The sequence below is a fragment of the Vidua macroura genome, chromosome 35 (assembly GCF_024509145.1).
Source record: "Vidua macroura isolate BioBank_ID:100142 chromosome 35, ASM2450914v1, whole genome shotgun sequence".
Lineage (NCBI taxonomy): Eukaryota > Metazoa > Chordata > Aves > Passeriformes > Viduidae > Vidua > Vidua macroura.
The window spans coordinates 380,172-404,965 of NC_071605.1; the positions used below are offsets into that span (position 1 = coordinate 380,172).

Here is a 24,794-nt window from a genome sequence, read left to right on the forward strand (position 1 = left end):
CGTGGACTGCGATAACTGCCCCAGAATAGACGGGAGCGGGCAACTACCGATATTATAGTTAGACACGCGTCCTGTATTCTTCATCTGTTTTTTCAACCAGAAAACCAGGGGAGAGCGCGAACGCAGTCCCCCACTACCACAAATTATGCAGTCGAGTTTCCCGCATTTGGGGAAATCGCAGGGGTCAGCACACCCGGAGTGCAAGGGATGAGCCTCGCCCTGGGAAAACCACCTGCCTGATCATGGTGTCTCCCCTGCCAGGTAAGTATGACTCCCGCACCGCCCCGCCCGCACCGCCCGCCCGCCCCACGCCCCGCAAACACACGCCCGGCCCCGCCCCGGCCCCGCTCCCGCCCGGCCCCGCTCCCGCCCGGCCCGCACGGCCCGGCCCGCACGGCCCGGCCCGCGCAGCGCCCGCGGACGCGCCAGGGCAGCGCGGGCTTGGCGCGGGATGGGGCCCGGCATGCCGCGCGCCGCACGCTCATCTGCATGGACACGCCCCCACCGTGACAGCGCCGTTGCCGGTCCCGGGCGCTCCCGCCGGCCGTGGCCGGAGCTGCGTGGTCACCTCCCCGCCCGGCCGGCCCCACCTCCCCGCCCGCGCCGGGGCTCCGCGGTCTCCGTGCCCCCGGACCCGCGGGAGGGTCACCCGGGCGGCTCCAGCGCTGCCGCTCCTTCCCGGGGCTGGTCCCTCGTTTGCCCGGTCCCGCCGAGCGCTGACGGCCCGGCTCGGTCCCTGTCCTGTCCCTGCGCTGTCGGCTGGCAGGGCCGCTGGTGTGTTCGCTGGCCATTGGCACGTCACTGCTGGGGAAGGGCGGCTCCCATCACCTTGCTCTCCTCCGGGAGCTGCGGCACAGGGGTCCCTGGTGCCCGGGAGCTCACGGTCCCTCATCGCTGCAGCCCGGGTGTCCCATTGCCCCTACTTGTCTGCTAGAGCATGGGCTGCGTAGTGACGGACAGCCTCTGTCAAAGCCCTTCCCCCTCCCCTCCTCTTCCTCCCCATCCCTTCGTGCACTCAGGATTGTTCCTCTGCCCCGTCTGCCCCATCCAAGCCTCGTTTCCGGACTCTCACGGTCCAGTTTGCTTCCAGGCTGGATCAGCTGAACCCTCATAGACACAAACACCAACAGTGACAAACCCAACAAGACCCTGATGCCGCCCCAGGGGGTTCCCTACTCATCCTCCATGTTCAGAAGCCGTTGCTACCCATCTGAAAGCTGAGACACAGCCTCAGGTTGCTTTGCTCCAGGTCTTCCACGCAATGGGAGAAGTTTGTGCTGGACTTTGTGAAAGGGCATTTCTGCTCCCTGCCTTCGTTCTGCACATGGACAGCACGTGCCACGGTCCTGCATGGGCACCCCCAGCCCACGAGCAGCCGGCACATCACTGAGACCCCAGTGTCACGATCCGCTTATTGCGGGGTGTCCTGATGGTTCTTCTCACCGATCCCAAAGTGCAAAAAAGGCAAACAACAAGGGACTGCCAGTTAATCACAACAAATGCACCTTTATTATGGGCCAGAACAGTAAATGTGATAGTGGGGATCAGAAAGGAGATTAAAGGGTAGAGAGAGAGAGAGAAGAGGGCTATGGGAATAGCTACCAACACAGGCGAGATCCTCAGTGGTCCGGACGATGGGGATCCGTCTGTCGTGTCGGGGGAGTCTCCGAAGTTCTGGTCAGCTCAGGGGTCCAGTTATAGTCCACAGAGGAGAGAGGGGGGAACATGCAGGAGAATGACAGTCTATTGTGATTGCTGCGGGGGAACAGGTGAGTCCACAGAAACCACCGAGGCAGGACGAACACAATGAAGAATAAGTCCATTGGAATCACTGAAGAAGAACAGGTCATGTCATCAGTGGTTTCCCCACTCCCTGTGGTAGGGGTCTCAGTCTCAGTCCTTGGGAGGGGGTTTTCGATCTCCGTCTGTCACAGTGGTGACGAGGCAGATGAGGGGTCTTCAGTGAGAGACCACGGGAGTCACCCCAAAAGTTCATTGGGCTTAAATGGTGGAGAGTGGGTGAATATGCAGCGGGCCGTTCCTTGCTGGGTCCATGCCAGGTCCTTGCCAACTCCTTGCCAAGTTCTTGCCAGGCCTTGTTCGGAACAGCCAACCTAAGGTACAGCAGTTACACCCGCACTGCCGCTCCCTCCAAGCTGGATCTGTATGGGGGGAAGGGGTTTCTCCTCGTGGCAAATGTGGGGGCTTCAGACGGCCTCTTACACCCAGCCAGCAGGGACAGGAGAGGAGCTGGGCCATGGCGTTGGCTTTGGGTGTGCAAGGCCCCGAGGGGTCACGGGAGCTGGTGGCTCTGGGCTGAAATGAATACCGGGGTTTGAGGACCCCTTGCTTCCCCTTGGAGGGTGCGTGGGCATTTCCACGGCACGGTGTGCTCGTGGCTGTTGTTATTGGACATGAAGTACACAAACGTTTGGTAAGTTTAAAGGCTAAAAAAGAGTGTCTTATATGAGTATCTGGTATTTATAGAATTCTAGAGGTGACTGTGGATTGGAGGATGGAATTACCACCTCTCCAGCCACACTGGTCAAACTAACAGTCCATCAGTTCTCTCTTCTCACAAAGAAGAATGCAAAAGAATCATTGTTTACATGAACAGTGTGTGAGAACTCCAGTAGAAATATGTAAACAGATCAGAAAACTGAAGAAGTTTTATGAGAACTTTAAGACTCTCAAAAGAACTATAAAAGGAAACTTAACACTTTTAAAAACCGGGACAACACGTGGCCATCCCCTCCACGGGCATCTGCTCTCACTGTGCTGCTGCCAGCGCCCCGACCGCCGCGGGGCTGGGGGTGGCTGGGCCGTGAAGGGCTCTGGACCCCGTGGGTGCCAGCCTGGGGGCCTGTGCTGGAGCCCAGGACGAGCCATTTCCACCCAGCGAGGCCCCTGCTGCCCTGCCAGTCTCCCCGGTGTCCCTTTCCCTTCGCAGGCTTCAGTCATGATTTTAAAAGGGTTAAGGTGTTAGCTGAGGGTTACAACCGATGCATATCGAAGTTAGATACACCAGCGACAGGTTAATGATTATTAGATGCTTAAGCTAAAGCTAGTTGTTGTATTATGAGCTTATTTGCAGAAGGAAGTGGAGCAAGTGAACCATTATAGGAACATACTGAAACCAGCAGAACAATGCCCAGCACCTGGACCCTGTGTCAATGCATCACGGAGCAGGTGGCCTCGGATCCTGCCAGAAGGTCACAGAGACCTGCCTGACTTCATCCCTGGCACCACTGACCCAATTTGAGACCACCGACCCAATTCAAGAGAAGAACTCAAGAGAAGAACTGCGCACGTGTGAAGGACTAATAACCTCATTTTAATACCGAGCGGGGATGGGAGGTGCCGGTGTTATGGGTATGTATTAATTTGGGAAATAAATAGAAGGCAAAAATCCTCGTTCGGTGCGGTCACGCATTTCGGGAACGACCCCCCCCCGAGCTGCCCGCTGGTGTAATAAACATACCGCTTTCTAACTTTGCCTAGTTAGAGAGTCTCTGCCGTGATTTCCGGTTTTAACGATTCGGTGTCAGCCAGCACGGAGCTGTCTGTGTCCCCGAGGCACACCGGGTCCCCCTGGCCCGCAGCCCCTGCGCTGCCCCACGGCACCGCTCCTGCTCTCGGTACCGTGGTGGCCACGCTCCGCCGCTGCTGCGGCTCTGAGCCCGGCCCCGCTGTGCCCTGGCACCGAGTCCTGAACGGCACGACGGCACCGGGACCGCGACCCGGACCGGCACCGCGACCTGGACCGGGACCGGGACCGGGACCGGGACCTGGACCCAGACCCGGAGCGGGACCGGGACCGGGACCGGGACCTGGACCCAGACCCGGAGCGGGACCGGGACCGGTTCCGGTCAGCGAGAGGGGGCGGGGCAATAGGAGCGCGCGGCAGAAGCGGCAATAGCGGCGCAGGTACCGCTGAGTGGGCGTGTCCATGCAGATAAGCGTGCGGCGCGCGGCATGCCGGGCCCCAGCCCGCGCCAAGCCCGCGCTGCCCTGGCGCGTCCGCGGGCGCTGCGCGGGCCGGGCCGTGCGGGCCGGGCCGTGCGGGCCGGGCGGGAGCGGGGCCGGGCGGGAGCGGGGCCGGGGCGGGGCCGGGCGTGTGTTTGCGGGGCGTGGGGCGGGCGGGCGGTGCGGGCGGGGCGGTGCGGGAGTCATACTTACCTGGCAGGGGAGACACCATGATCAGGCAGGTGGTTTTCCCAGGGCGAGGCTCATCCCTTGCACTCCGGGTGTGCTGACCCCTGCGATTTCCCCAAATGCGGGAAACTCGACTGCATAATTTGTGGTAGTGGGGGACTGCGTTCGCGCTCTCCCCTGGTTTTCTGGTTGAAGAATAGAAATCTGAAATCATTCGCCTACAATCTGTAGAACCCCGTCTGTGCGGGCACCGCAGCGCCGGGCTCTGGCTGCTGCTGTGTTTGGGTGGCAGCGCTGAACCGCGTGAGCGGAGGCGGTCACCGTGTCCCCGTCCCGTCCCCGGTAGGTGGCTTAGGGATAGCCGGGGGTCCTGGAGCATCTCCCGCCGTGCCCTCCGCAAACCGGCGCTGCCGGTGCCCGGGTTGTTCCCTGCTGGAATTGGAGAGCGGCTCCCGAGGGGGGCTCTGGACTGCCGCGTCCCGGCCCGTCCCACCCCGGGTCTGCGGGCCCAGGGAATCACCTGGCGGAGAGCGGTTCCGAGCGGGCCCCCGCGAGGCAGAAGGCGCGGAGATGCCAGTCCCGCTCGGTGATCGCTGTCTGGGTCACTCCTACCGAGTCCGCGAGTGCTGCCGGACTTCCAGCGGCAGGAATTTGACCCGTCCTTGTGAGCCATGGGAGCTGATATAAAAGGAAATTCATCCCCTTTCTCGCAGAATAAACTGTGTACAGTGTTATGCTCAACTGTAACAAACGAGATAGCACAACAAAGGATGCTTTTAGCTGCGAATGTAGAAAAACCCGGTCTGAAGAGGACAAGTGCTGGAGCTAACGAGAAAAGAGGAGCTGCCAAGATAAAGTTTACCAAAAACCAAGTCAGCTTCGGAATGACCACTAGAAAAGCCTGTAAGGAACTGTTTATGATGCAAGATAACAGCAGAGACCATGAAATAACTCAAAATGTGTAGGCGAAGTTACGAAAAGCATTTTTAAGAAAATGTAAATGATGTCTTAGAAATTAAATTAATAAACACGCTGTAATGCTAGATAACGGAAATAACTTTGTAACTGTCAGAAAAATCTACAAACGCCAGAGGTTTATGTCCAGAAAGGAGACAGAGGAATTTTTCAACTTTATTTGAATAAAGGCCAAGAGTCCACTGGAGCACACGTCCGTGGGGTTTTCTCTCCCAGGTTTTTGGAGGGTGCAGCCTCCTTTTATCCTAACTCCCAGCTGCATGTTGCCCTCTTCCTTTCCCCATTGGCTGAGGTACCAGGAAGGTGCAGCCTTCCCGACCCACTTACCACGTATTCCCCCCTCGAACTCGTTATTTTACCCCAAAGTTCAGGAGCTCAGCCTTGTGCAGACTCCTTCAGGAGCCAGGCTGTCTGGGCTCTGCAACAAACCTGCTGCCCAAAGTCAGCAGAGACATTCGGACCCGTTTCACAGCCGTTACCACCCATAGCTTCACCCATGAAATTATTTGTAAAGACATTAGAGCACATCTTCCCTCTCACAACCAAGGAAAGGCAGGATCTGTCCCTCACGCGCCCGGCACGCCGTAATAAAGAAAACGTGCTCAACGAGCATCCAAAGGTGCTGCTGAGCTCTGATTGCTTTCTCTGTGTCAGTTGCCCAAACCCGGGCAGGACGGAATCTCTCCTCCCAGCCGTGCCACCGTCGGCAGCGGGGCGCAGAGTGGTCCGTAAAGGCAAACCCGAGTCTCGCCGTCTGCCGCAGGCGAGCGCGGGGCGGGCCGGAGCCGCTTCGAGCGTGCTCGGCCGGGAGCCAGGAGGCAAAAGCGGCGAAGCCCGACTGCTCCTGAGGGGCTGCGAACTTCTGCCGCTTCTGCACGGACGGGACAGCGACGGGCCCGGGCAGGCAGAGAGTGCGACCATCGAACGGCCGGCCGCTGGGAGAAAACTCATCACCCGTGCAATGCCACAGCAGGAAAAGCGGCACAGAAAGAGGAAACCAGCATCTCCTGTTAAGAAATACCGATTACTGAATCTGTCATTAACCACAGAAAACCAGGGGAGAGCGCGAACGCAGTCCCCCACTACCACAAATTATGCAGTCGAGTTTCCCGCATTTGGGGAAATCGCAGGGGTCAGCACACCCGGAGTGCAAGGGATGAGCCTCGCCCTGGGAAAACCACCTGCCTGATCATGGTGTCTCCCCTGCCAGGTAAGTATGACTCCCGCACCGCCCCGCCCGCACCGCCCGCCCGCCCCACGCCCCGCAAACACACGCCCGGCCCCGCCCCGGCCCCGCTCCCGCCCGGCCCCGCTCCCGCCCGGCCCGCACGGCCCGGCCCGCACGGCCCGGCCCGCGCAGCGCCCGCGGACGCGCCAGGGCAGCGCGGGCTTGGCGCGGGCTGGGGCCCGGCATGCCGCGCGCCGCACGCTTATCTGCATGGACACGCCCATGTCGCCCACATGCACAGCATCGCCCCCTCCCCGCTGTGATTTGCATGGCCACGCCCCCTCTCCAAACTCCGCCTCGGGCCGCCCCTCGTGGCAGCGCCCCCTGGCGGCGCGGCGGAGCGGGACCGCCCCTGCCGGGAGCGTCCGGAACCTCCCGAACGGAACCGGAACCCGAACGGAACCGGATCCCGAACGGAACCGGAACCCGAACTGATCCCGATCCCGAACGGAACCGGAACCCGAACGGAACCGGAACCCGAACGGAACCAGATCCCGAACAGATCCCAGTCCCGAAGGGATCCAGACCCGGCACGGGAAGCGAGCACGGCGCCGTTTAACCCGATGCTGCTCGGCAGCCCGTGCCGGGTCTGGGACAGAATCTCCGGAAAAGACCAGGACGGAGGGCACGGGCATTCCCAGGTGGTGCTGCAGAAATGACCACAGCTGCTGCCGGGGGCGGCGCAGAGGCACAGGGCGAGGCCCATGGCAGGGAGCAGCCCCTGAGCTGGGATTAACTCCCTCCGAAATAGCACGGGCTGGGTTGCGGGCAGGACGGGCTGAGCCTGGACAGAAGGAAAAATCGGAAGGGGAAGAGATTGGGCCGGAGTGAAGGGGACCGCAGGCATCTCCTCTCGCCCCGGCCAATCCCTGGGTTCCACTTAAGCCGGGGAATGGAGCCGTGGGTTTTCCAGTGGATACTGGAGTATCTCGCTCCGTAGTTACTGGCTGTGAGGGAGCTTGCTGTGAGTAAAAGGTCGCTGTTGTTGCTGCAGTGGGAGGAAATCCCTCAGGGCAGGAAATCCCTCGGACATCCCATGGAATTCGGGACCGGGAACACAAAGTGACCCCATCGCTTTCCCCACGTGCCCGAGTGCCCTTTGCCACTGCTCGGGCGGGGTTTGCTGTGAAAGGAAAATGCACAATTCACTTTTGCAAAGGACTCTGTCTGGTTTGCATGTTCCTCTGGGAAATGCATGGAAGGTGCAGCTCTGCCCATTCAGCCAGGGAAAGTTTTAGGCGATATGTTTCTCTTTAAGCTAGGTCTTGTATCAGCTCTCAGAGAATTTATTACACTTGACATAGTTTAGCTACCCCGAGTCGCATAAAATTAGCAGGATGGCTTCTGAGGTAGTGTTGGAAACAGAAAAAGGTTTAATAAAAGGCAAAATAACAAAGCTCTTACAGAGAAAAACTGAGCCAGGGGCAAGAGGTCCTTGCTTCTACTAAAACACCCCACAAACGCAATTATTTCCTTTGTTCTCTTCTTTTTCTAGTGAATTACCTAAGTGAAACTTTTTAGCCTTTGTCTAATTAGGTAACCTTAGGTTTGAGGTGAAGTCTTAAAGGTCTTATGAGGTGTCTTTTGACCAAATTGGTGAAAGAAACTTGGAGGCTTTTTGCCTTTTTAAACAGACACAGAAGGATTTAATCACTCCCTCAGCAGAGAGCACATTCCTACATTTAAGTGCCCTCATAGCACCGGTTTGGGCTTTGGGAATCCTGGGGCAAGAGAGAAACGTGAGTCTGCTAAAAGCTGAGCTGAACCCGGGAGCCCAAGCGGTGAGAAAAGACCAGCCCCGGTAGGACGAGAGGCCCAGCGAGGACTGGAAATGTTCACAGGCTCTTTTGTACAGCTCGGGTTATTGCCAATTCGAATTTGCCTCTCTGGTGCCCCAGAAGAAGCCGAAATCACCGGGACAGACGGGTGCGGGAGTTACGGGGAGCCCGGCCCAGAGCGCCGATGTTCCCGGCGCTGTCCCCGATCCCGACGCCCTCCCGGCCCGGTCCCGACGCCAGGACGCACTTTGGGGCTCGGTGTGACAGACGTCTTCTCTCGCAGCCCCGGGGCTCAACAGAGCCGCCTCTTCCTTGCCCTCGAGAGGGAAGATGCAGCTCTAAGGGGGAAACGACATCTCGAGGTTTGAATAAAGCCTGCAGGTTTTTAGCTGTCCATCAGTGCCTGCAGACAGAGCCGTGTGACCGACCGCTTCTCCCGGGAACGCCGCACGCCCGGCTCGCCGCTACTCCGAGGGAAAAGAGAAAGCCGAGAGGAGCGGGCTGCGCGGGGGAGAGGCACCGGGAGGGGCACGGCAGCACCGGGAGGGGCACGGCAGGACCGGGAGAGGCACGGCAGGACCGGGAGAGGCACGGCAGCTCCGGGAGGGGCACGGCAGGACCGGGAGGGGCACGGCAGCTCCGGGAGGGGCACGGCAGCACCGGGAGGGGCACGGCAGCACCGGGAGAGGCACGGCAGGAGCGGGAGAGGCACGGCAGGACCGGGAGGGGCACGGCAGCACCGGGAGGGGCACGGCAGGACCGGGAGAGGCACGGCAGCTCCGGGAGGGGCACGGCAGGACCGGGAGGGGCACGGCAGCTCCGGGAGGGGCACGGCAGGAGCGGGCAGTACCCGGGGAAAAGGTAATCCCGGCCGCGGGAGGTCGTGGCCGCTGAGCCATTGGCCGCTGGCGGGGAACAGAACCCGGCCCGAAGGGAGGGAAGAGCCGCGGGCTCGGGGCAGCGGCTCCCGCGGCACCCGGGGCTCCCGGCGGGGCCCGGCCCGGGCGGCTCCGAGGAGCGGCGGGGCCGGCCCGGAGAGGGGCGGGGCGAGCGGGGCGGTGGGGGCGTGTCCATGCAGATGAGCGTGCGGCGCGCGGCATGCCGGGCCCCAGCCCGCGCCAAGCCCGCGCTGCCCTGGCGCGTCCGCGGGCGCTGCGCGGGCCGGGCCGTGCGGGCCGGGCCGTGCGGGCCGGGCGGGAGCGGGGCCGGGCGGGAGCGGGGCCGGGGCGGGGCCGGGCGTGTGTTTGCGGGGCGTGGGGCGGGCGGGCGGTGCGGGCGGGGCGGTGCGGGAGTCATACTTACCTGGCAGGGGAGACACCATGATCAGGCAGGTGGTTTTCCCAGGGCGAGGCTCATCCCTTGCACTCCGGGTGTGCTGACCCCTGCGATTTCCCCAAATGCGGGAAACTCGACTGCATAATTTGTGGTAGTGGGGGACTGCGTTCGCGCTCTCCCCTGGTTTTCTGTGGTTAATGACAGATTCAAGCTAGAGAGTAGCTATTTTTGTACTTGTGGGCCTATTGCTTATCTGCCAAGCTGTCGGAGCCCAGCTGGCTCCCGGTCAGACGCTTGCTCCTCCCGCTCACCGCCGTTCTGGCCCGAGCCAGCGTGGTGAAAAGTACGTTCACTCTCCTGTGAAAGTGTTACCAGTTTAATAAAGGACGACAGCGGGCACATGCCATAAAGCAAAGGTTATTGCGGCCGGGTGCATCTTGGTGCTCAGCCAAGACCACGCCATTGCCTTCGGGGATGTCCCTTAAACACCTTTTCCCTTAAATCAGTCTGTTGCATGTTCGTAGATCCTTATGCATATCCATAAACGAGTTTACATATTCCAGGATCTATTTTACACGACCCTTCCTTGGGTCCACCTTTTTAGAGCTTGCGTGTTTCCTGGCTGTGGTTTTGGCTCCTTTATCACTTCCAGTTCGGGCCTTGGTCCACACTGCCTTCAGACAGTGAGTGCTGATCGTTGGCAGATCTGTAGCAGGTGTCCTCATCCTGTGTTCACTGGATGTTATCCCATCCAAGCAGGCGTTTTAACACAAGCACACTGATATCAGCCCTTTCACTACTATGTCTAATCTTAACTAACAACAGAAGTAAAAAACATGTCTTTATAAGAAAGTTACTTTAACACTACGTCTATAAATCCATTTTAATATTTGCAAAAAGCCAGTATTATAACATGTATCTATAACAGTGGGAATTTGCATTGCCCCCCTCCCGTGGGTTCCACCACACACCCACCCTTCCCCCGGGAAGGAGCCAGACGGACACACAGTGAGGACCTGCAGCTTTATTGATCCTCTGGCCACAGAGCTTCCAGCCCAGGCACGGCCCCCTGCCCTGCTCAGGGGGTCTTGGCCTTCCTCCGCTGGGTGCCCCACAGCAGCAGGGACAGGGACACGGTGGCAGTGCCCAGGATTCCTCCAAAGAGAAGCATCGGGAACGTGTCCTGCCCGGGACCAGGAGTGAGCATCACTGCTCCCTGCTGCTCCGCCCAGGGCCCGGCCAGAGAGAGGCTCAGTCCCACAGGCACTCACCTCACGCAGGCACTTGTAGCCATGGAAGGGACTGGCACAGAGGCACTGGATGAGGCCGGGGCCGTCAGGGGCACACACAGAGTTTTCAGGACATGGCCAGGCTGGCAGGGCAGAGCAGGGGGTCAGGGACCACGGCCAGACCCCACTGCCAGCCCCATGCACCCACTGCCAGGGCCACAGTCCCCCACCATACCGAGCCCCACAGAGCTGTTGCAGGCGTTCCTCTGTCCCTGGCACAGCCGGCTGCTCCTGTCCGCCGTCACGTCCTGCCAGGCGTCGCTCCCGCCTGGGCACTGCAGCGCCAGCGGCACCGCGCTGCGGGCAGAGCTCAGCACCGGCGCCGCAGTGACCCCCCGGCCCCCGACTCCCCCAGCACTCACAGGCTCTGCAGGTGGATGAAGCCCAGGAAGGAACCGTTGGGGAGAGTTGTCAGCGGGTTCTCGGTCAAGTCCCTGCGAGCACACGGACCTTCAGTCCCATCCGGCGCCCCCAGCCTGGCAGGCACCCAGCACCTCACTGAACTCAGGCGGTTCCCATGCACCCACAACCCCCCCTGCCCACCCGAGGCCCTGGGAGTGCAGCCCTACGGCTGGGGATCAAAGGTCTGTGTGGAGCTGCTGAGGGGCCGCTTGGTCATTAACAAAAATGAGCTGAGGTGTCACGCACGGTGAGGGGTGAGGGAGCGCTTGGTCATTAACAAAAACACTGAGGAGCTGAGGTGTCACGGTGCCCTGAGGGCCACCACGGCTCACTGGGCTCATTTGGACACTGAGCCCTGAGCCCTGCCAGTGCCCTGGACGTGGCACCTCCCTGGCTCCTGTCCTGGGGATGAGGACACTGTGTGGGACTGTGGCAAAAGCCGTGATGTGACCATGTGGCTCATCTCTCACGTGCCAGCACAGGCCCCCACTGGAGGGCTGTCCTGTGACAATGCACATGTGACATGACAGAGCTCCAGAAGGATTTGTCCCATGTTCCTGCTGGGAACAGGGGTGAGGCTGCCTGCACAGACAGGTCCCAGGGCTCCCCGTTTAAAAACGGGGGTGGTTTCTGTTTGGTCAGACCCTGTGGACTGTTACTGACAGCCACGAGGGAAGGGAGCTGCCCCCGGGACCAGCAGGGCATGGTGTGCTGGCCTGGGCCCAGGGGAATGTCCCACCAAACCTGCCCCAACCCCCTCTCCCAGCCCGGCCCAGCTCCTCGCAGAGGCCAAAGGGGGCCCGGGGAAACTCACAGGACGATGGCAGTGGTGGCCTCGGCCAGTCCCGGGGGGACACTGTGCAGGGAGCAGTTGCTCAGGTCCAGCCTGGGAAGGGGCAGTGGTTGGGGACACAGTAGCATGCGTGTCCCCCACACTTTCCCCTGACGCTCTTGTGACCCATCTCAGCCCCAGCCTGTACCTGGTGCCCCCGCACCACCACCCAGGAGGCTCCATCCAGGCATTGCCCAGCCCCGCCATTCCTCTGACACCGCTGCGAACCCAAAAACCCATCCCGGCACCCTCCATCCCCCCAGCACTCCCACCACATGGCCCCCGACCCTCCCAGCACCCCAGATTCTCCCCCAGCCTGTGCATCCCCGTCCTCCCCGGGGCCCCCCGTACCCCAGAAGCCGCCCTGGGGTCGGGCCCCGCTCCCGGCAGCAGCGCCCGTCGCTCTCGGTGTCGCGCCGGGACTCACAGAACCGGGCCACGATGGAGCCGTTCCGCGGCGGCCCCGGGCAGAGCCCGCACACCTGGGGAGGTCGGGGGGCCATGGGCAGCGCCGGCACAGGGGCAGCCCCAGCTCCCGAGCATCCCGCGACCCCCGGCTATCCCCGACCCCCGAGCGTGACCCGAGCCCCGGGTACCGCCTTAGGGCAACCCACGGCTTCCCTGACGCCCGGGCACCTCCAAGCCGGGCACCCCCGACCTCAGGACACCCCCGATCGGGCACTCACCGACCCTCGGTTCCCCCCCCCGACCTCCCATCCCCGTTCCGGGCACTCCCTGACCTCTCGGCACCTCTGACCCGTGACATCCTCTGCCCACCGGAGCCCCCCGTTTCCGGCCCTCCCCTCGCTTCCGTGAGCCCGGCCCCGGTCCCCGTTGCTCACCGCGACCCCGCGGGCGGCCCGGGGCAGCAGCAGCGGCAGCAGCAGCAGCGCGAACGCGCCCGCGGCCCCGCCAGCCCCGAGCATCCCCGCGCCGCGGCGGGGAGCCCCGAGCGGGCGGGGGCAGCTCCGTGCCCGTTCTCCCCCCGCCGGCCCGGCCCGGGCGCCCCCTGGACCCGAACCGCGGAGGGGCCCCCGCAGCGGCGGGGCCGGGATGGGGCCGGGGATGCGGACGGGAGCCCCGCGGTGACGCCGTCAGCGGCGGCCGTGCGGAAGCGGCGGCGGGAGCGGCCCCGCCTGCCCGCGGCGTCATCCCGGCGCGCCCCGGCTGCGGCGGCACATGGGGCGAGTGCCGCCGCCGGTGAGTGTCGCACCGGGGCCGCCGGGACAAGGTCACCGCCGCCACCCGCCACCGGGACCGGGCGCTCTGCGGGCAGCGGGGGCCGGGGGGCCGGCTCCCGGGATGGGGGCTCTGGCCACACCGGGGACGGGGAGCAGAACCCCGGGATGGGGACATCGGGGACGGGGAGCAGACCCCAGTGTTAGGGACACCGCGGACACCGGGGAAGGCGAGTAGAGCCCCTGGGAGCCCCGGGATGAGGGCGTCGGGGACGGCGCTGGGCAGCGGCGGCTCCAGCGGCGTCCCCGCGTTCACGGGGCGGCAAGGAAGGGTGTGATGGAGCGAGAGGAGCGGGGCACCGCGGGAGGCAGGCTGAGGACGGCAGGGACGGGGCAGCGGGCTCACCACGCGGGGACACGGGACACCCTAGGTCTGCGAGAGCGGGGCCTGGGGCTGGGACTGCTGGGTTTCGTGGGGCGCATTCCGGGACCGTCTGGGTGAGGGGGCGGCAGACCCTCAGTGGGGTGACCGGGCCAGCAGGGCATGGGACCAGCAGGTGATGGGGGTGTGGGGACACCAGGGCTGGAGGCAGCAGAGCCTCGGGGGCACCGAGGGGTCTCTGGGGCATGGGAGCCTTGGGCCAGGGCCGTCCAGGAGGCTGGGGCTGTGGCGTGCCCGCTGGGGACGCGGCGTAACCTCCCATGTTTAGTCTGCATGGGGGAATGCGGGGAGTGACCTTGGACCCTGGCCATGAGCTGCTGCACGTGGAGCCTGTCCTGGTCAGGGACAGGCCAGGGCTGGTGGCGGCCGAGACACTGCCCTCTCACCCCATTCCCCACCCAGACACTGCTGGCGCTGCCGGTGCTGCAGAACCCCGTGCCAGCTCAGCTGCCCCCGGCCCAGTGGCAGGCAGGCCCAGGCAGGCTGTGCCAGAGGGGCTCAGCCTAATCCCACCAAGCATTCCCAGGCAAGAATTCCTCCAGGGATCACGATGGGATCATGGTGGGCACTGTGCCACTCCATGGCTGCCACCCCCCAGTCCAGACTTGTCCTGCCTGTGCCCCTGACGCTGCCCTGCTGGGACAGAGGGTCCCCCGCAGCCTGCACCCCCTCCCAGGCCAGCAAGGGGGGGTATCCACAGCCCTGTCTGTGGCACCTGCTGCTCCCAGGTGCCCGCAGTCGCAGTGCTCTGGATGTGGGGGCAGGCAGGGGCAGGCCCGGCCGTCCCCTCCTGTTCCACAGGAGCCAGAGCACAGGGGGCTCTGGGGGTCCCCGTCAGCAGGGTCAGGGTGCCAGAGCCGGTGGGTGCTCAGGCGTCTGCTCCGCCTGGCTGATGCCCAGAACCCTGAGGCTGCCAGCTCCCCTCTGTGCGTTCCTGTGCACTGGGGGCAGTTCTGACAGGGCCGTGGGCTGCTGGAGTGCTCGGGCTGGGTTGCCTTTGGTGCTGGTGGGACCGGTGCTGCCGGGTTTGGTGTGGCTGTGCAATGCTGGGGTGGGTGGTTGGGCCAGGTTGCGTTTCGCTCGGGTGGGAGTGGCACCGCGGGCTCGAGGCTGTTCAGCTCCGGGGGTGGTCGTGTTGTGTTTGGCTCAGGTGGGATTGGGGCTGTCCTGCACCGGAGGCAGCTGTGTTGAGCTTGGCCCGTTCTGCCGGGACTGGTGGTGCCGGTGCTGCGGGGGGCCAGGGTGGGACTGTTTTTGCAGCCATTGTCTTGGTGCTCTTTGAAGACTCTCCAGTTTCCTTCAGCGGGGCAGGTGGGGTGGCCGGGGGGGACCAAGCCCGGCCCAGAGGGAGGAGGAGGAGGAGGAGGAGGAGGAGGAGGAGGAGGGGGAGGAGGGACTGGCCGCTCTCCCCGCTCTGGGTCCTTGAGGCCGAGACAGAGTGAGCGAAGGTCCCCGCAGCGCTGACACATCCCTCCTGCATCTGCCAGGGCCAGGCCGGTGCCGGTCAGGACGCGCCGCCGGGCTCAGGTGTGCCCATGAGGCCGGCGGGGCGGGGGCGGCTGGGCAGCGGCGGGGCGGCGGCGCGGGGACGCGCTCACCATGGAGTTCACGGCCATCGACTACAGCATCTTCGCGCTGCTGCTGGTGCTGTCCTCGGCCATCGGGCTGTTCTACGCCCTGAGCGGCGACCGGCAGCGCACGGTGCAGGAGTTCCTGCTAGCCAACCGTGACATGGGCTGCCTGCCCGTCGCCCTGTCCCTGCTGGCCTCCTTCCAGTCAGCTGTGGCCATCCTGGGCGTGCCAGCTGAGATCTTTCGCTTTGGCACCGAGTACTGGTTCCTTGGCTGCTCCTATTTCCTGGGGCTGCTCATCCCGGCGCACATCTTCATCCCCGTCTTCTACCGTCTGCGCATCACCAGCACCTACGAGGTGAGCAGGGGGGACACGGGGAGGGCAGGGGGACACGGGGAGGGCAGAGGGGACACAGGGGGGCACAGAGGGGACACGGGGAGGGCAGAGGGGACACGGGGAGGGCAGAGGGGACACGGGGAGGGCAGGGGGGACACGGGGAGGGAAGGGGGACATGAGGAGGGCAGAGGTGACACAAGGAGGGTAGGGGGGACACAGGGAGGGCAGAGGGGACACGAGGAGGGCTGAGGGGACACGGGGAGGGCAGAGGGGACACGAGGGGGCAGAGGGGACACGGGGAGAGCAGAGGGGACATGAGGAGGGCAGGAGGAATATGGGGAGGGCAGGGGGAACACGGGGAGGGAAGGGGGGGACATGAGGAGGGCAGGGGGGACACGGGGAGGGCAGAGGGGACACGGGGAGGGCTGAGGGGACACAGGGGGGCACAGAGGGGACACAGGGGGGCACAGAGGGGACACGAGGGGGCAGAAGGGACACGGGGAGGGCAGGGGGGACATGAGGAGGGCAGAGGTGACACAAGGAGGGTAGGGGGGACACGGGGAGGGCAGGGGGGACACGGGGAGGGCTGAGGGGACACAGGGGGGCACAGAGGGGACACGGGGAGGGCAGGGGGGACACGGGGAGGGCAGAGGGGACACGGGGAGGGCAGGGGGGACACAGGGAGGGCAGAGGGGACACGAGGAGGGCTGAGGGGACATGGAGAGGGCAGGGGGGACACGGGGAGGGCAGGGGGGACATGAGGAGGGCAGAGGTGACACAAGGAGGGTAGGGGGGACACAGGGAGGGCAGAGGGGACACGAGGAGGGCTGAGGGGACACAGGGGGGCACAGAGGGGACACGAGGAGGGCAGGGGGGACATGAGGAGGGCAGGGGGACACGGGGAGGGCTGAGGGGACACAGGGGGGCACAGAGGGGACACGGGGAGGGCAGAGGGGACACGGGGAAGGCTGAGGGGACACGAGGGGGCAGAGGGGACACGGGGAGGGCAGGGGGGACACGGGGAGGGAAGGGGGACATGAGGAGGGCAGAGGTGACACAAGGAGGGTAGGGGGGACACAGGGAGGGCAGAGGGGACACGAGGAGGGCTGAGGGGACACGAGGGCTGAGGGGACACGAGGGGGCAGAGGGGACACGGGGAGAGCAGAGGGGACATGAGGAGGGCAGGAGGAATATGGGGAGGGCAGGGGGAACACGGGGAGGGAAGGGGGGGACACGAGGAGGGCAGAGGGGACACGGGGAGGGCAGGGGAGACACGGGGAGGGCAGAGGGGACACGGGGAGGGCTGAGGGGACACAGGGGGGCACAGAGGGGACACGGGGAGGGCAGAGGGGACACGGGGAGGGCAGGGGGGACACGGGGAGGGCAGGGGGGACACGAGGGGGCTGTGGGGAGCTCAGAGCAGCCTGCAGTCGGGTGCCCTGACCTCTCTCCTCGCAGTACCTGGAGCTGCGCTTCAACAAGACAGTGCGGGTCTTCGGCACCGTCACCTTCATCTTCCAGATGGTGAGTGGAGCCGGGGGTGTGGGGGCTACAGAGTTTGGGGCGTTGGGCGTGGCTCAGCACCGCTCTCCCTCCCCGCAGGTCATCTACATGGGGGTGGTGCTCTACGCGCCCGCGCTGGCCCTCAACGCAGGTATGATGAGGGCAGGTGTGGGGCCGTGCCCTGGGCCGCCGCCCCTCACCCCATTGATGTCCTCTGCCACTTCCAGTGACGGGCTTTGACCTCTGGAGCGCGGTGCTGACCATGGGGCTGGTCTGCACGCTCTACACCACGCTGGTGAGTCCCTGCTGCCGCGGGTGCCCTGCGCCCCTGCCGTGCCAGGGTGAGCACTGTCATCCTGTGGTGACGGGCATCGTGTGTCCCCATCAGGGTGGCCTGAAGGCCGTCATCTGGACAGATGTGTTCCAGACGCTGGTGATGCTGGCGGGGCAGGTTGCCGTCATCGTGGTGGGTGCATGGCGGGTGGGGGGCATGGCCCGTGTCTGGCGCGTGGCTGAGCAGGAGGGCAAGATCGCCGGCATTGAGTGAGTCGCCTCCTGGGACCCCCCCCTGTCGTGCTGTGGGGACACTTGGGGCAGCCTGGGGTGGGGGAAAGGGACGCTGGAGCGGTGGCGTGGTCCATCCCTGTTACCCTCTTTCCCATGGGGTATGGGGTGGCCAGTGAGGACCCGTCACCATGAGCCCCCCGGTCCTCCCCACAGCCTGGACCCCAACCCCCTGGAACGTCACACCTTCTGGTCGCTGTCTGTGGGCGGGGTCTTCATGATGCTGTCGCTGTACGGGGTGAACCAGGCGCAGGTGCAGCGCTACCTCTGCGCCCGCAGCGAGCGGGAGGCCAAGCTGTGAGTGGGGCTGGGACTGGGGGTCCCCGCAGCCGGGACGGGCCCCCCCGCCACCGCCCGTGTCTGACGGCCCCGCGACGCCCGCAGCTCCTGCTACGCCGTGTTCCCCTGCCAGCAGATTGTGCTCTGCCTCAGCTGCCTCATTGGCCTCGTCATGTTCGTCTACAACCTGGAGCACCCGCTGGCGCCCAGCCAGCGCCCTGCCTCCTCTGACCAGGTGGGTTTAGAGCCCCTCCCGTGTCCCCTGCTGCCCCAAGCCCTGCACTGACCTCCTGCCGCAGCTGGTGCTGTTCTTCGTGATGGACGTGCTGCGGGACCTGCCGGGGCTGCCCGGGCTCTTTGTCGCCTGCCTCTTCAGTGGGGCCCTCAGGTGAGTGGGCGGCCCGGGGGCGGTGGCCCAGGTGTCCTGGCCGAGCCCCCTCCTGCTCCCTCTCCTCCCCAGCACCATCTCCTCCGCCTTCAACTCGCTGGCCACGGTGACCATGGAGGACCTGGTGCGGCCGCACTTCCCGGGGCTGTCGGAGTCGCGGGCCACGCTGCTCTCCAAGCTGCTGGGTGAGTGGGTGGGGGGTGGCCAGGGGCTGGCATGGTGGGGGGCGTCCCCAGCACTACCATGACTCCCCACTCCCCTCCCCAGCTCTCGGTTATGGGCTGCTGTGCCTGGGGATGGCGTATGTGTCCTCCATGCTGGGACCTGTGCTGCAGGTAGGCACGGGGCTGCAGCAGCCCTGGCACCCCAGATGGGGTGGGTGACTGGGCTGTGCCACCACAGCTGGGGTGGGTGACCCCACTCTGGCACCCAGCTGGGGTGAGTGACCCCGCTCTGGCACCCCAGCTGGGGTGAGTGACCCAGCTGTGCCACCCCAGCTGGGGTGAGTGACCCCTCTCTGGCACCCAGCTGGGGTGAGTGACCCAGCTGTGCCACCCCAGCTGGGGTGAGTGACCCTGCTCTGGCACCCAGCTGGGGTGAGTGACCCAGCTGTGCCACCCCAGCTGGGGTGAGTGACCCCGCTGTGGCACCCAGCTGGGGTGAGTGACCCCGCTGTGGCACCCAGCTGGGGTGAGTGACCGGGCTGTGGCACCCAGCTGGGGTGGGTGACCCTGCTCTGGCACCCCAGCTGGGGTGAGTGACCCCGCTCTGGCACCTCAGGGCTGTGGGGCTGGTGCTGAAGGCCGTGTCCCCGCAGGCGGCCATCAGCATCTTCGGCATGGTGGGGGGTCCGCTCCTGGGGCTCTTCTGCCTCGGCATGTTCTTCCCCTGCGCCAACCCCACGGTGAGTGTCCCCTGGGCGGGCCAGCGTCCCCCAGCCCCGCGCGGGTGTGCGGGGCCGTGTGGGGCACCCTGAGTCCACACGGGGGCCAGTGCCTTTCTTTGTGGCCCGTCACAGGGAGCCGTCGTGGGGCTGCTGGCCGGACTGGCCATGGCCTTCTGGATAGGCATCGGCAGCTTTCTGCAGAGCACAGGAGGGGCCAAGGGGGTCCCCCCGGCCAACAGCACAGCGCTGCCCACCGTGGGCAACCTCAGCGCCGTCCTGGCTACCACGCTGCTGCCCCCCACATCAGCACCCCCGAGGTGGGTGGGACGGGGGTTTGGGGGCTGGGTGTGCGGGGCGGGGAGGTGCCGCTGCACCGCCTCCTGACGCCGTGTCCCCCAGCCCCATGGGGCTGCAGCGCTTCTACAGCCTGTCCTACATGTGGTACAGTGCCCACAACTCCACCACGGTCGTCCTGGTGGGGGTCCTGGTCAGCCTGCTCACCGGTGAGTGTGGGGGGGCCGGGGGGGCCGCCGTGCTGCCCCTGCCCCACTGACGGCCCTGTACCCCCAGGCCCCACGCCGGCAGCGGCCCTGGACCCCCGCACCATCTCCCCCGTGCTGCCGTGGCTGCTCTGCTGCCTGCCCCCCAAAATCCGGCGGTGGCTCTGCTGCGGGGGAGGCGACCCTGCCCAGGTGAGGGACAGACGCCCAGCACCCCGGGGGGAGGGGGACATGGGGGGCACCCCCCCTGCCCCTGCTGCATCCTCTGTGCCTTCCCTGCCCCCCGCTCTGTCCCCACAGGCCCCCGGCCATGCGGACAGCACGGAGAAGAGCCAGGGGGTGCCCAATGGCCTGTCCCCCCCCGGCCCCGACTGGCAGGGGGAGGAGGGACAGGGGTACGTCCGCAGTGCCGGTGCCCCCGTCTACGCCGTGCAGGAAACCTCCTTCTGATGGCCCCAGCATGGGGGTCCTGGCCAGCCCCCTGCTCCGGGGGTTCAAACCCTCGTGTGGCATCCACAGACAGCCGGGGCGTGCCGAAGAACAGGAGGGACGCTGGTGGGCTGCCCCTCCGGGGGGCTCTGGGACCACGGCTGGGGCGTGTTGGAGCGGTGCCCCCCTCTCCAGGCTGGGACGTTGTCTGGTACCCCCGGCCCAGCCACGTGCCTTACACACCGCTCCAGGGCTGGGGGCTGCCCGGACCCCTCAGGGTGCCCCCGCAACCCCTGTCACCCGTCTTTGTGTTTGGCGTCCCCCCAATAAATGGTTCTGGAGCACAGGTGTTGGAGGGTCCCAAGGAACAGCGCACTCCCTGCTCTGCGCCGGGACTCCCCCGCAGCGGGCCGTGCCTGCTGTTCCCCGGAAGGCCACGGAAGCCCTGTCAGCCCCGGCGGCGAGTGGGGTGCCCCGTTTCTCCAGTCAGTGGGGTCTCCCCGGGAGCCGCCGTTTCCCCAGGCACCGGGCCGGCCCCGCTGTCCCACGTGGGGCCGGGGACCCCGCATCCCCCCGGGAGCCCCCGGTCCTTGCCCCTCCCCAAGCACCGGGCCGGCCCCGCTGGCCCCGGTAGCCCCGGTAGCCGCGGCCCACGTGATCTCGTGGCCACGCCCCCTCCCCGCGGTCTCGCGCCCGGTTAGCCACACCCCCGCCGGGTGACGGGGCGTGACGCAACGGCGTGTGATGTCACGGCGCGCTGACGTCACGCCGGTGTCATGGCGCCCCGGCGTCCCGCCGAGCTGTACCGGGCGCCGTTCCCGCTCTACACCGTCCGCCTGCACCCGCGGCGGCCGCTCGCCATCACCGCCGGCGGCGGAGGCGCCGCCAAGACCGGCATCCGCAATGGCGTGGTGCGGGGGAGCGGGGACAGGGCTGCGGGGAGAGCGGGGCGCGGGCGGCTGAGGGGGTGGAAGGGCCCGGGAGTGCCGGCAGGGCCGCGGCGGCTCCGACACGGCGGGGCCGGAGGGGGGTGCGGGCTGCGGGGTGCGGCGGGGGTCCCCGGGCAGCCCCCGCGGCGGGGCCGTGACCGCCCGGCCTCCCGGCCCGCAGCACTTCCTGCAGCTGGAGCAGATCGGGGGCCGGCTCAGCGCCTCGCTGCTGCACTGCCACGACACCGAGACCCGCGCCACCATGACCATGGCGCTGGCCGGGGACGTCATCGCCGCCGGGCAGGACAACAGCTGCCACATCCTGCGCTTCAGCCTGCAGGAGCCCGAGGGCGCCGGCACCGCCGGGAAGGACGGTGAGACACCGCTTCGCCGGCACCCGGTGCCAGGCGCTTGCCCCGGGGCTGTGCTGTGCTTTGGGGGTGGCCCTGGATTCCCCTCCCGCCCGCCCTGGGTGCCGTGGGGAGGGCTGAAGGGTTTTGTGGAGATAAGGCATCCTGTGAACGACCCATGCCCACCCTGGATCTCCCCTGTGCCCGCCCTGAATGCCCTGCCCTTGCCTGCCTTGGGTGCCATGGGGCAGGAGTGGGGGTCTGTGGGGTGGCTTTGCGGATGGGGCACTGCCTTGAACCCCTGCCTGCCTGTCCTGAACCTTCTTCCCTGTGCTTGCCCTGGGTACCATGGCGAGCTTTGGGGATGAGACACTGCCCTGTGCCCCCCACCCCCGGATGCTGTGGCCAGAGTGTGGGGGGCTGTGGGGTGCTGTGGGCTGTGGACTTCCCATGCCCAGCCTGGATCTTCCCTGTGCCTGCCCTGGGTGCTGGAGGGCAGGGAGTGGGTGGGAGCTGGGGGTCTGTGGGCTGGCGTGGGAATGGGCATTGCCCTGAAGCCCTCCATCACTGTCATGGACCTGCCCCCTGTGCCTGCCTGGGGTGCCGTGGGGAGCTCTGGGGTTTGGCCGCTGTCCTGGAGCCCCCTGGGCCCCTCCAGTGCCTGTCCTGGGGTGCCATGTGGAGCTTTGGGGTTTGGACGCTGTCCTGGAGCCCCCTGGGCCCCTCCAGTGCCTGCCTGGGGTGCCGTGGGGAGCTTTGGGGTTTGGCTGCTGTCCTGGAGCCCCCTGGGCCCCTCCAGTGCCTGCCTGGGGTGCCGTGTGGAGCTTTGGGGTTTGGCCGCTGTCCTGGACTCCCCTGGGCCCATCCAATGCCTGTCCTGGGTGCCGTGGGGAGCTTTGGGATTTGGCTGCTGTCCTGGACTCCCCTGGGCCCATCCAATGCCTGTCCTGGGTGCCGTGGGGAGCTTTGGGATTTGGCCGCTGTCCTGGAGCCCCCTGGGCCCCTCCAGTGCCTGTCCTGGGTGCCATGGGGAGCTTTGGGATTTGGCTGCTGTCCTGGAACCCCCTGGGCCCCTCCAGTGCCTATCCTGTGCGTGGGGAGCTCTGGGGATGGAAGCCCCCCGCCGCCTCGTGCCTGCCCCGAGCCCTCCCGTGCCAGCCGTGGGAGCTGTGGGGCTGCGGGGCGCTCCGGGGAGGGGCAGCGCCTCGGAGCCCCGTGCCAGCCGCGTCCCGGCCCGCAGGCAGCGGGGACAGGGGCGCGCGGCGGCGGCGCGGGGCCGGCGGCGGGGCCCCGGGCGTCGCGCCGGGCCGGGCCCGCGAGGTGCGCGTGGAGAGCCTGCAGCGCGTGCGCACCGACTTCAGCCCCGACGCCCTGCAGAAGGCCGTGCGCTTCAGCGCCGACGGAGCCCTGCTCGCCACCGGCGGGGCCGACGGCTTCCTGCGCCTCTGGGAGGTGGGCACGGCGCGCCGGGGGGACACGGGGCGGGCGGGCAGCAGGGCCGGGGGGCACGGCAGAGCGGAGGTGAGCGTGGGGAGCCGGGGCGGGCGCGGGGAGCTGGGGGGACGTGGGGGAATGCGCGTGGGCAGGGGGAGCTGGGACAGGCACGGAGGAGCGGTGGCCGCCGTCGCCGTGCCGATGGCAGCAGGGTCGGGCAGGGGTGGCAGGATGGACGTCACCTGCTGCCCCCCACCTGACGCTGCTGCCCCACACCTGCCCGGGACCGCAGCAGGGCCTGGCCCTGCCCAGCGCCCACGCCAGCTCTGCCCCTGCAGTTCCCCAGCATGAAGAAGACGTTGGAGTTCAGAGCCCACGACGGGGAAATCGAGGACATCGCGCTGGGCCCTGACAACAAGGTGGGTGTCAGGTGGCTCCCCAGTTCCCTGGCACTGCTGGAGGGGGGCCTCAGACCCCTGTGCTGTGTGCAGCAGGTGGTGACGGCGGGGAGGGACTTCCAGTGCTGCGTGTGGCAGCAGGACCAGCTGGTGACAGGGCTGCGCTGGCACGAGAACCTGCCTGGCATCCCCGACAAGGCCTATCGCTACCAGGCCTGCCGGTGAGGGCTGGGGCTGGGGCCAGGGAGCTGCAGATAGGGCTGGGGGCAGGTCAGGGGGCTGGGGTTTGGGCACTGGGACTGGCTGGGGGCACAGGGAGGGGCACGGGGCTGGGGCTGGGCTATGGGGCTGGGGCCATGGTCATCACAGGTGGGGCTGGGTCACAGGGCAGGGTGTGGGAGGGGGCGAGTGGGGTGGGGAATGGGCCACCCCTGCCTGCTGCCCTGCCCTGCCACTGCTCCTGCTGGGTCTGTGGGAAGGGGACTCCTGGGCTCTGTTGGCAGCTGTATGGGGAGGGGGCTGGGGCCGGGTTTGGACTGGGAGAGTGGTGGTGGTGGTGGTGGCGAGGGGCTGCATCCCACGTGCCCCACCTTGCCCCCGTGCCCCTCTCCCCTGCGGCAGGTTTGGGGCCGTGGAGGGCAGCGCCGGGGCTCTGCGGCTCTACACAGTGCAGGTGCCCCACAAGCGCGAGCGCCGCCCCCCGCCCTGCTACCTGACCAAGTGGGATGGGAAGAGCTTCCTGCCGCTGCTGACGCGGCCCTGCGGCTCCGAGGTGGTCTCCTGCCTCTCCATCAGGTAGCCCAGGGCCAGTGGGTACGGGGTGGGGGCCACGGCAGCCCCCACTCACTACCCTCCCCCCACAGTGATTCGGGCACCTTCCTGGGGCTGGGCACAGTCACCGGCTCCGTGGCCATCCACATTGCCTTCTCACTGCAGGTGAGCTGGGGCGGGGGTGTGGGGCAGCCCCGCTGGCCCCCGCGCAGCCCCTCACCTCCCGTGTCCCCCCCAGCGACTGTACTACGTGAAGGAGGCCCACGGCATCGTGGTGACGGACGTGGCCTTCGTCCCCGAGAGCCGGCCCGGGCGGGAGCTGCTGGGGGGCCACGAGGCCGCCCTGCTCAGCGTGGCCGTGGACAGCCGCTGCAAAGTGCACCTGCTGCCCACCCGCCGTACGTCCAGGGGGCTGCCCGTGGGGCTGAGCTCCTCTGCTCCTCCTCTGCCCGGGGGGGCTGCGGCCTCCTCTCACCCGTCCCTGTCCCACAGGCTCCCTCCCTGTCTGGCTGCTGCTGCTGCTCTGTGCCGGCCTCATCGTGGCCACCATCTTGCTGCTGCAGCTCGCCTTCCCAGGCTTCCTGTAGCCCCCTGGCCCCCGGAGGGACCCCCTGGCACCAGGAGCGAACCTCCCAGCCTCTACCTACCCCACACAGACTGTGAAGGACACGAGGGACCAGCCCTGGCCCCGCTGTCCCCGCTGGCGCTCGGGGAGCAGATGCGGGTCCAGGGAGGCACGCAGGGCGCCGTCCCTGTGGGACTGTGCTGGCAGCAGTGCAGGGCTGGCCCCGGGACAGGGGCGTCTCCTACCCCGGGAGAAGGGGGTCCTGCCGGCTCCCCGCCCTGCTGCTGCCATTAAACTGGAGCATGAAGGCAGTGTTGTCCGCGTGTGCTGGGGGAG

At 66.3% G+C, this 24,794-nt stretch overlaps 3 protein-coding genes and 4 non-coding genes across 8 annotated transcripts; 4 read left to right on the top strand and 3 right to left on the bottom strand.

The window, feature by feature from the left end:
• Nucleotides 1-105: 105 nt before the first annotated feature.
• LOC128821194 (U1 spliceosomal RNA) lies at nucleotides 106-269 on the bottom strand. The gene has a single exon (XR_008441032.1). It is a non-coding gene; the product is annotated as a U1 spliceosomal RNA (small nuclear RNA).
• Nucleotides 270-4,171: 3,902 nt separating this feature from the next.
• LOC128821195 (U1 spliceosomal RNA) lies at nucleotides 4,172-4,335 on the top strand. Its single transcript, XR_008441033.1, has one exon. It is a non-coding gene; the product is annotated as a U1 spliceosomal RNA (small nuclear RNA).
• Nucleotides 4,336-6,184: 1,849 nt separating this feature from the next.
• Nucleotides 6,185-6,348, bottom strand: LOC128821196 (U1 spliceosomal RNA). The gene has a single exon (XR_008441034.1). It is a non-coding gene; the product is annotated as a U1 spliceosomal RNA (small nuclear RNA).
• A 3,082-nt stretch (nucleotides 6,349-9,430) lies between these two features.
• Nucleotides 9,431-9,594, top strand: LOC128821197 (U1 spliceosomal RNA). Its single transcript, XR_008441035.1, has one exon. It is a non-coding gene; the product is annotated as a U1 spliceosomal RNA (small nuclear RNA).
• An 826-nt stretch (nucleotides 9,595-10,420) lies between these two features.
• Nucleotides 10,421-12,988, bottom strand: ATRAID (all-trans retinoic acid induced differentiation factor). The gene is made up of 7 exons (XM_054002148.1): nucleotides 12,777-12,988; nucleotides 12,286-12,416; nucleotides 11,917-11,988; nucleotides 11,063-11,134; nucleotides 10,876-10,997; nucleotides 10,683-10,783; nucleotides 10,421-10,594 (listed from the first exon to the last, which is right to left on the bottom strand). Exons 1-7 carry the CDS (start codon nucleotides 12,858-12,860, stop codon nucleotides 10,490-10,492), a joined length of 687 nt encoding a protein of 228 aa, XP_053858123.1. The 5' UTR covers nucleotides 12,861-12,988; the 3' UTR covers nucleotides 10,421-10,489.
• A 2,004-nt stretch (nucleotides 12,989-14,992) lies between these two features.
• SLC5A6 (solute carrier family 5 member 6) lies at nucleotides 14,993-20,357 on the top strand. Its single transcript, XM_054002146.1, has 15 exons — nucleotides 14,993-15,483; nucleotides 16,921-16,986; nucleotides 17,065-17,116; nucleotides 17,193-17,260; nucleotides 17,354-17,508; nucleotides 17,686-17,826; nucleotides 17,914-18,043; nucleotides 18,108-18,196; nucleotides 18,269-18,381; nucleotides 18,464-18,531; nucleotides 19,014-19,100; nucleotides 19,215-19,399; nucleotides 19,482-19,585; nucleotides 19,653-19,774; nucleotides 19,883-20,357. The coding sequence occupies exons 1-15, from the start codon at nucleotides 15,154-15,156 to the stop codon at nucleotides 20,030-20,032; spliced, it is 1,860 nt and encodes a 619-aa protein (XP_053858121.1). The 5' UTR covers nucleotides 14,993-15,153; the 3' UTR covers nucleotides 20,033-20,357.
• A 386-nt stretch (nucleotides 20,358-20,743) lies between these two features.
• Nucleotides 20,744-24,769, top strand: PREB (prolactin regulatory element binding). 2 transcript variants are annotated; one of them, XM_054002125.1, is made up of 9 exons: nucleotides 20,744-20,922; nucleotides 21,122-21,314; nucleotides 22,531-22,742; nucleotides 23,063-23,143; nucleotides 23,216-23,343; nucleotides 23,744-23,917; nucleotides 23,986-24,058; nucleotides 24,132-24,291; nucleotides 24,386-24,769. In XM_054002125.1, the coding sequence occupies exons 1-9, from the start codon at nucleotides 20,788-20,790 to the stop codon at nucleotides 24,478-24,480; spliced, it is 1,251 nt and encodes a 416-aa protein (XP_053858100.1). In that variant the 5' UTR covers nucleotides 20,744-20,787; the 3' UTR covers nucleotides 24,481-24,769. The 2 variants fall into 2 exon arrangements, with proteins under 2 accessions (XP_053858100.1, XP_053858101.1); XM_054002126.1 differs by having other exon boundaries at nucleotides 23,219-23,343.
• The last annotated feature ends 25 nt before the right edge of the window (nucleotides 24,770-24,794 follow it).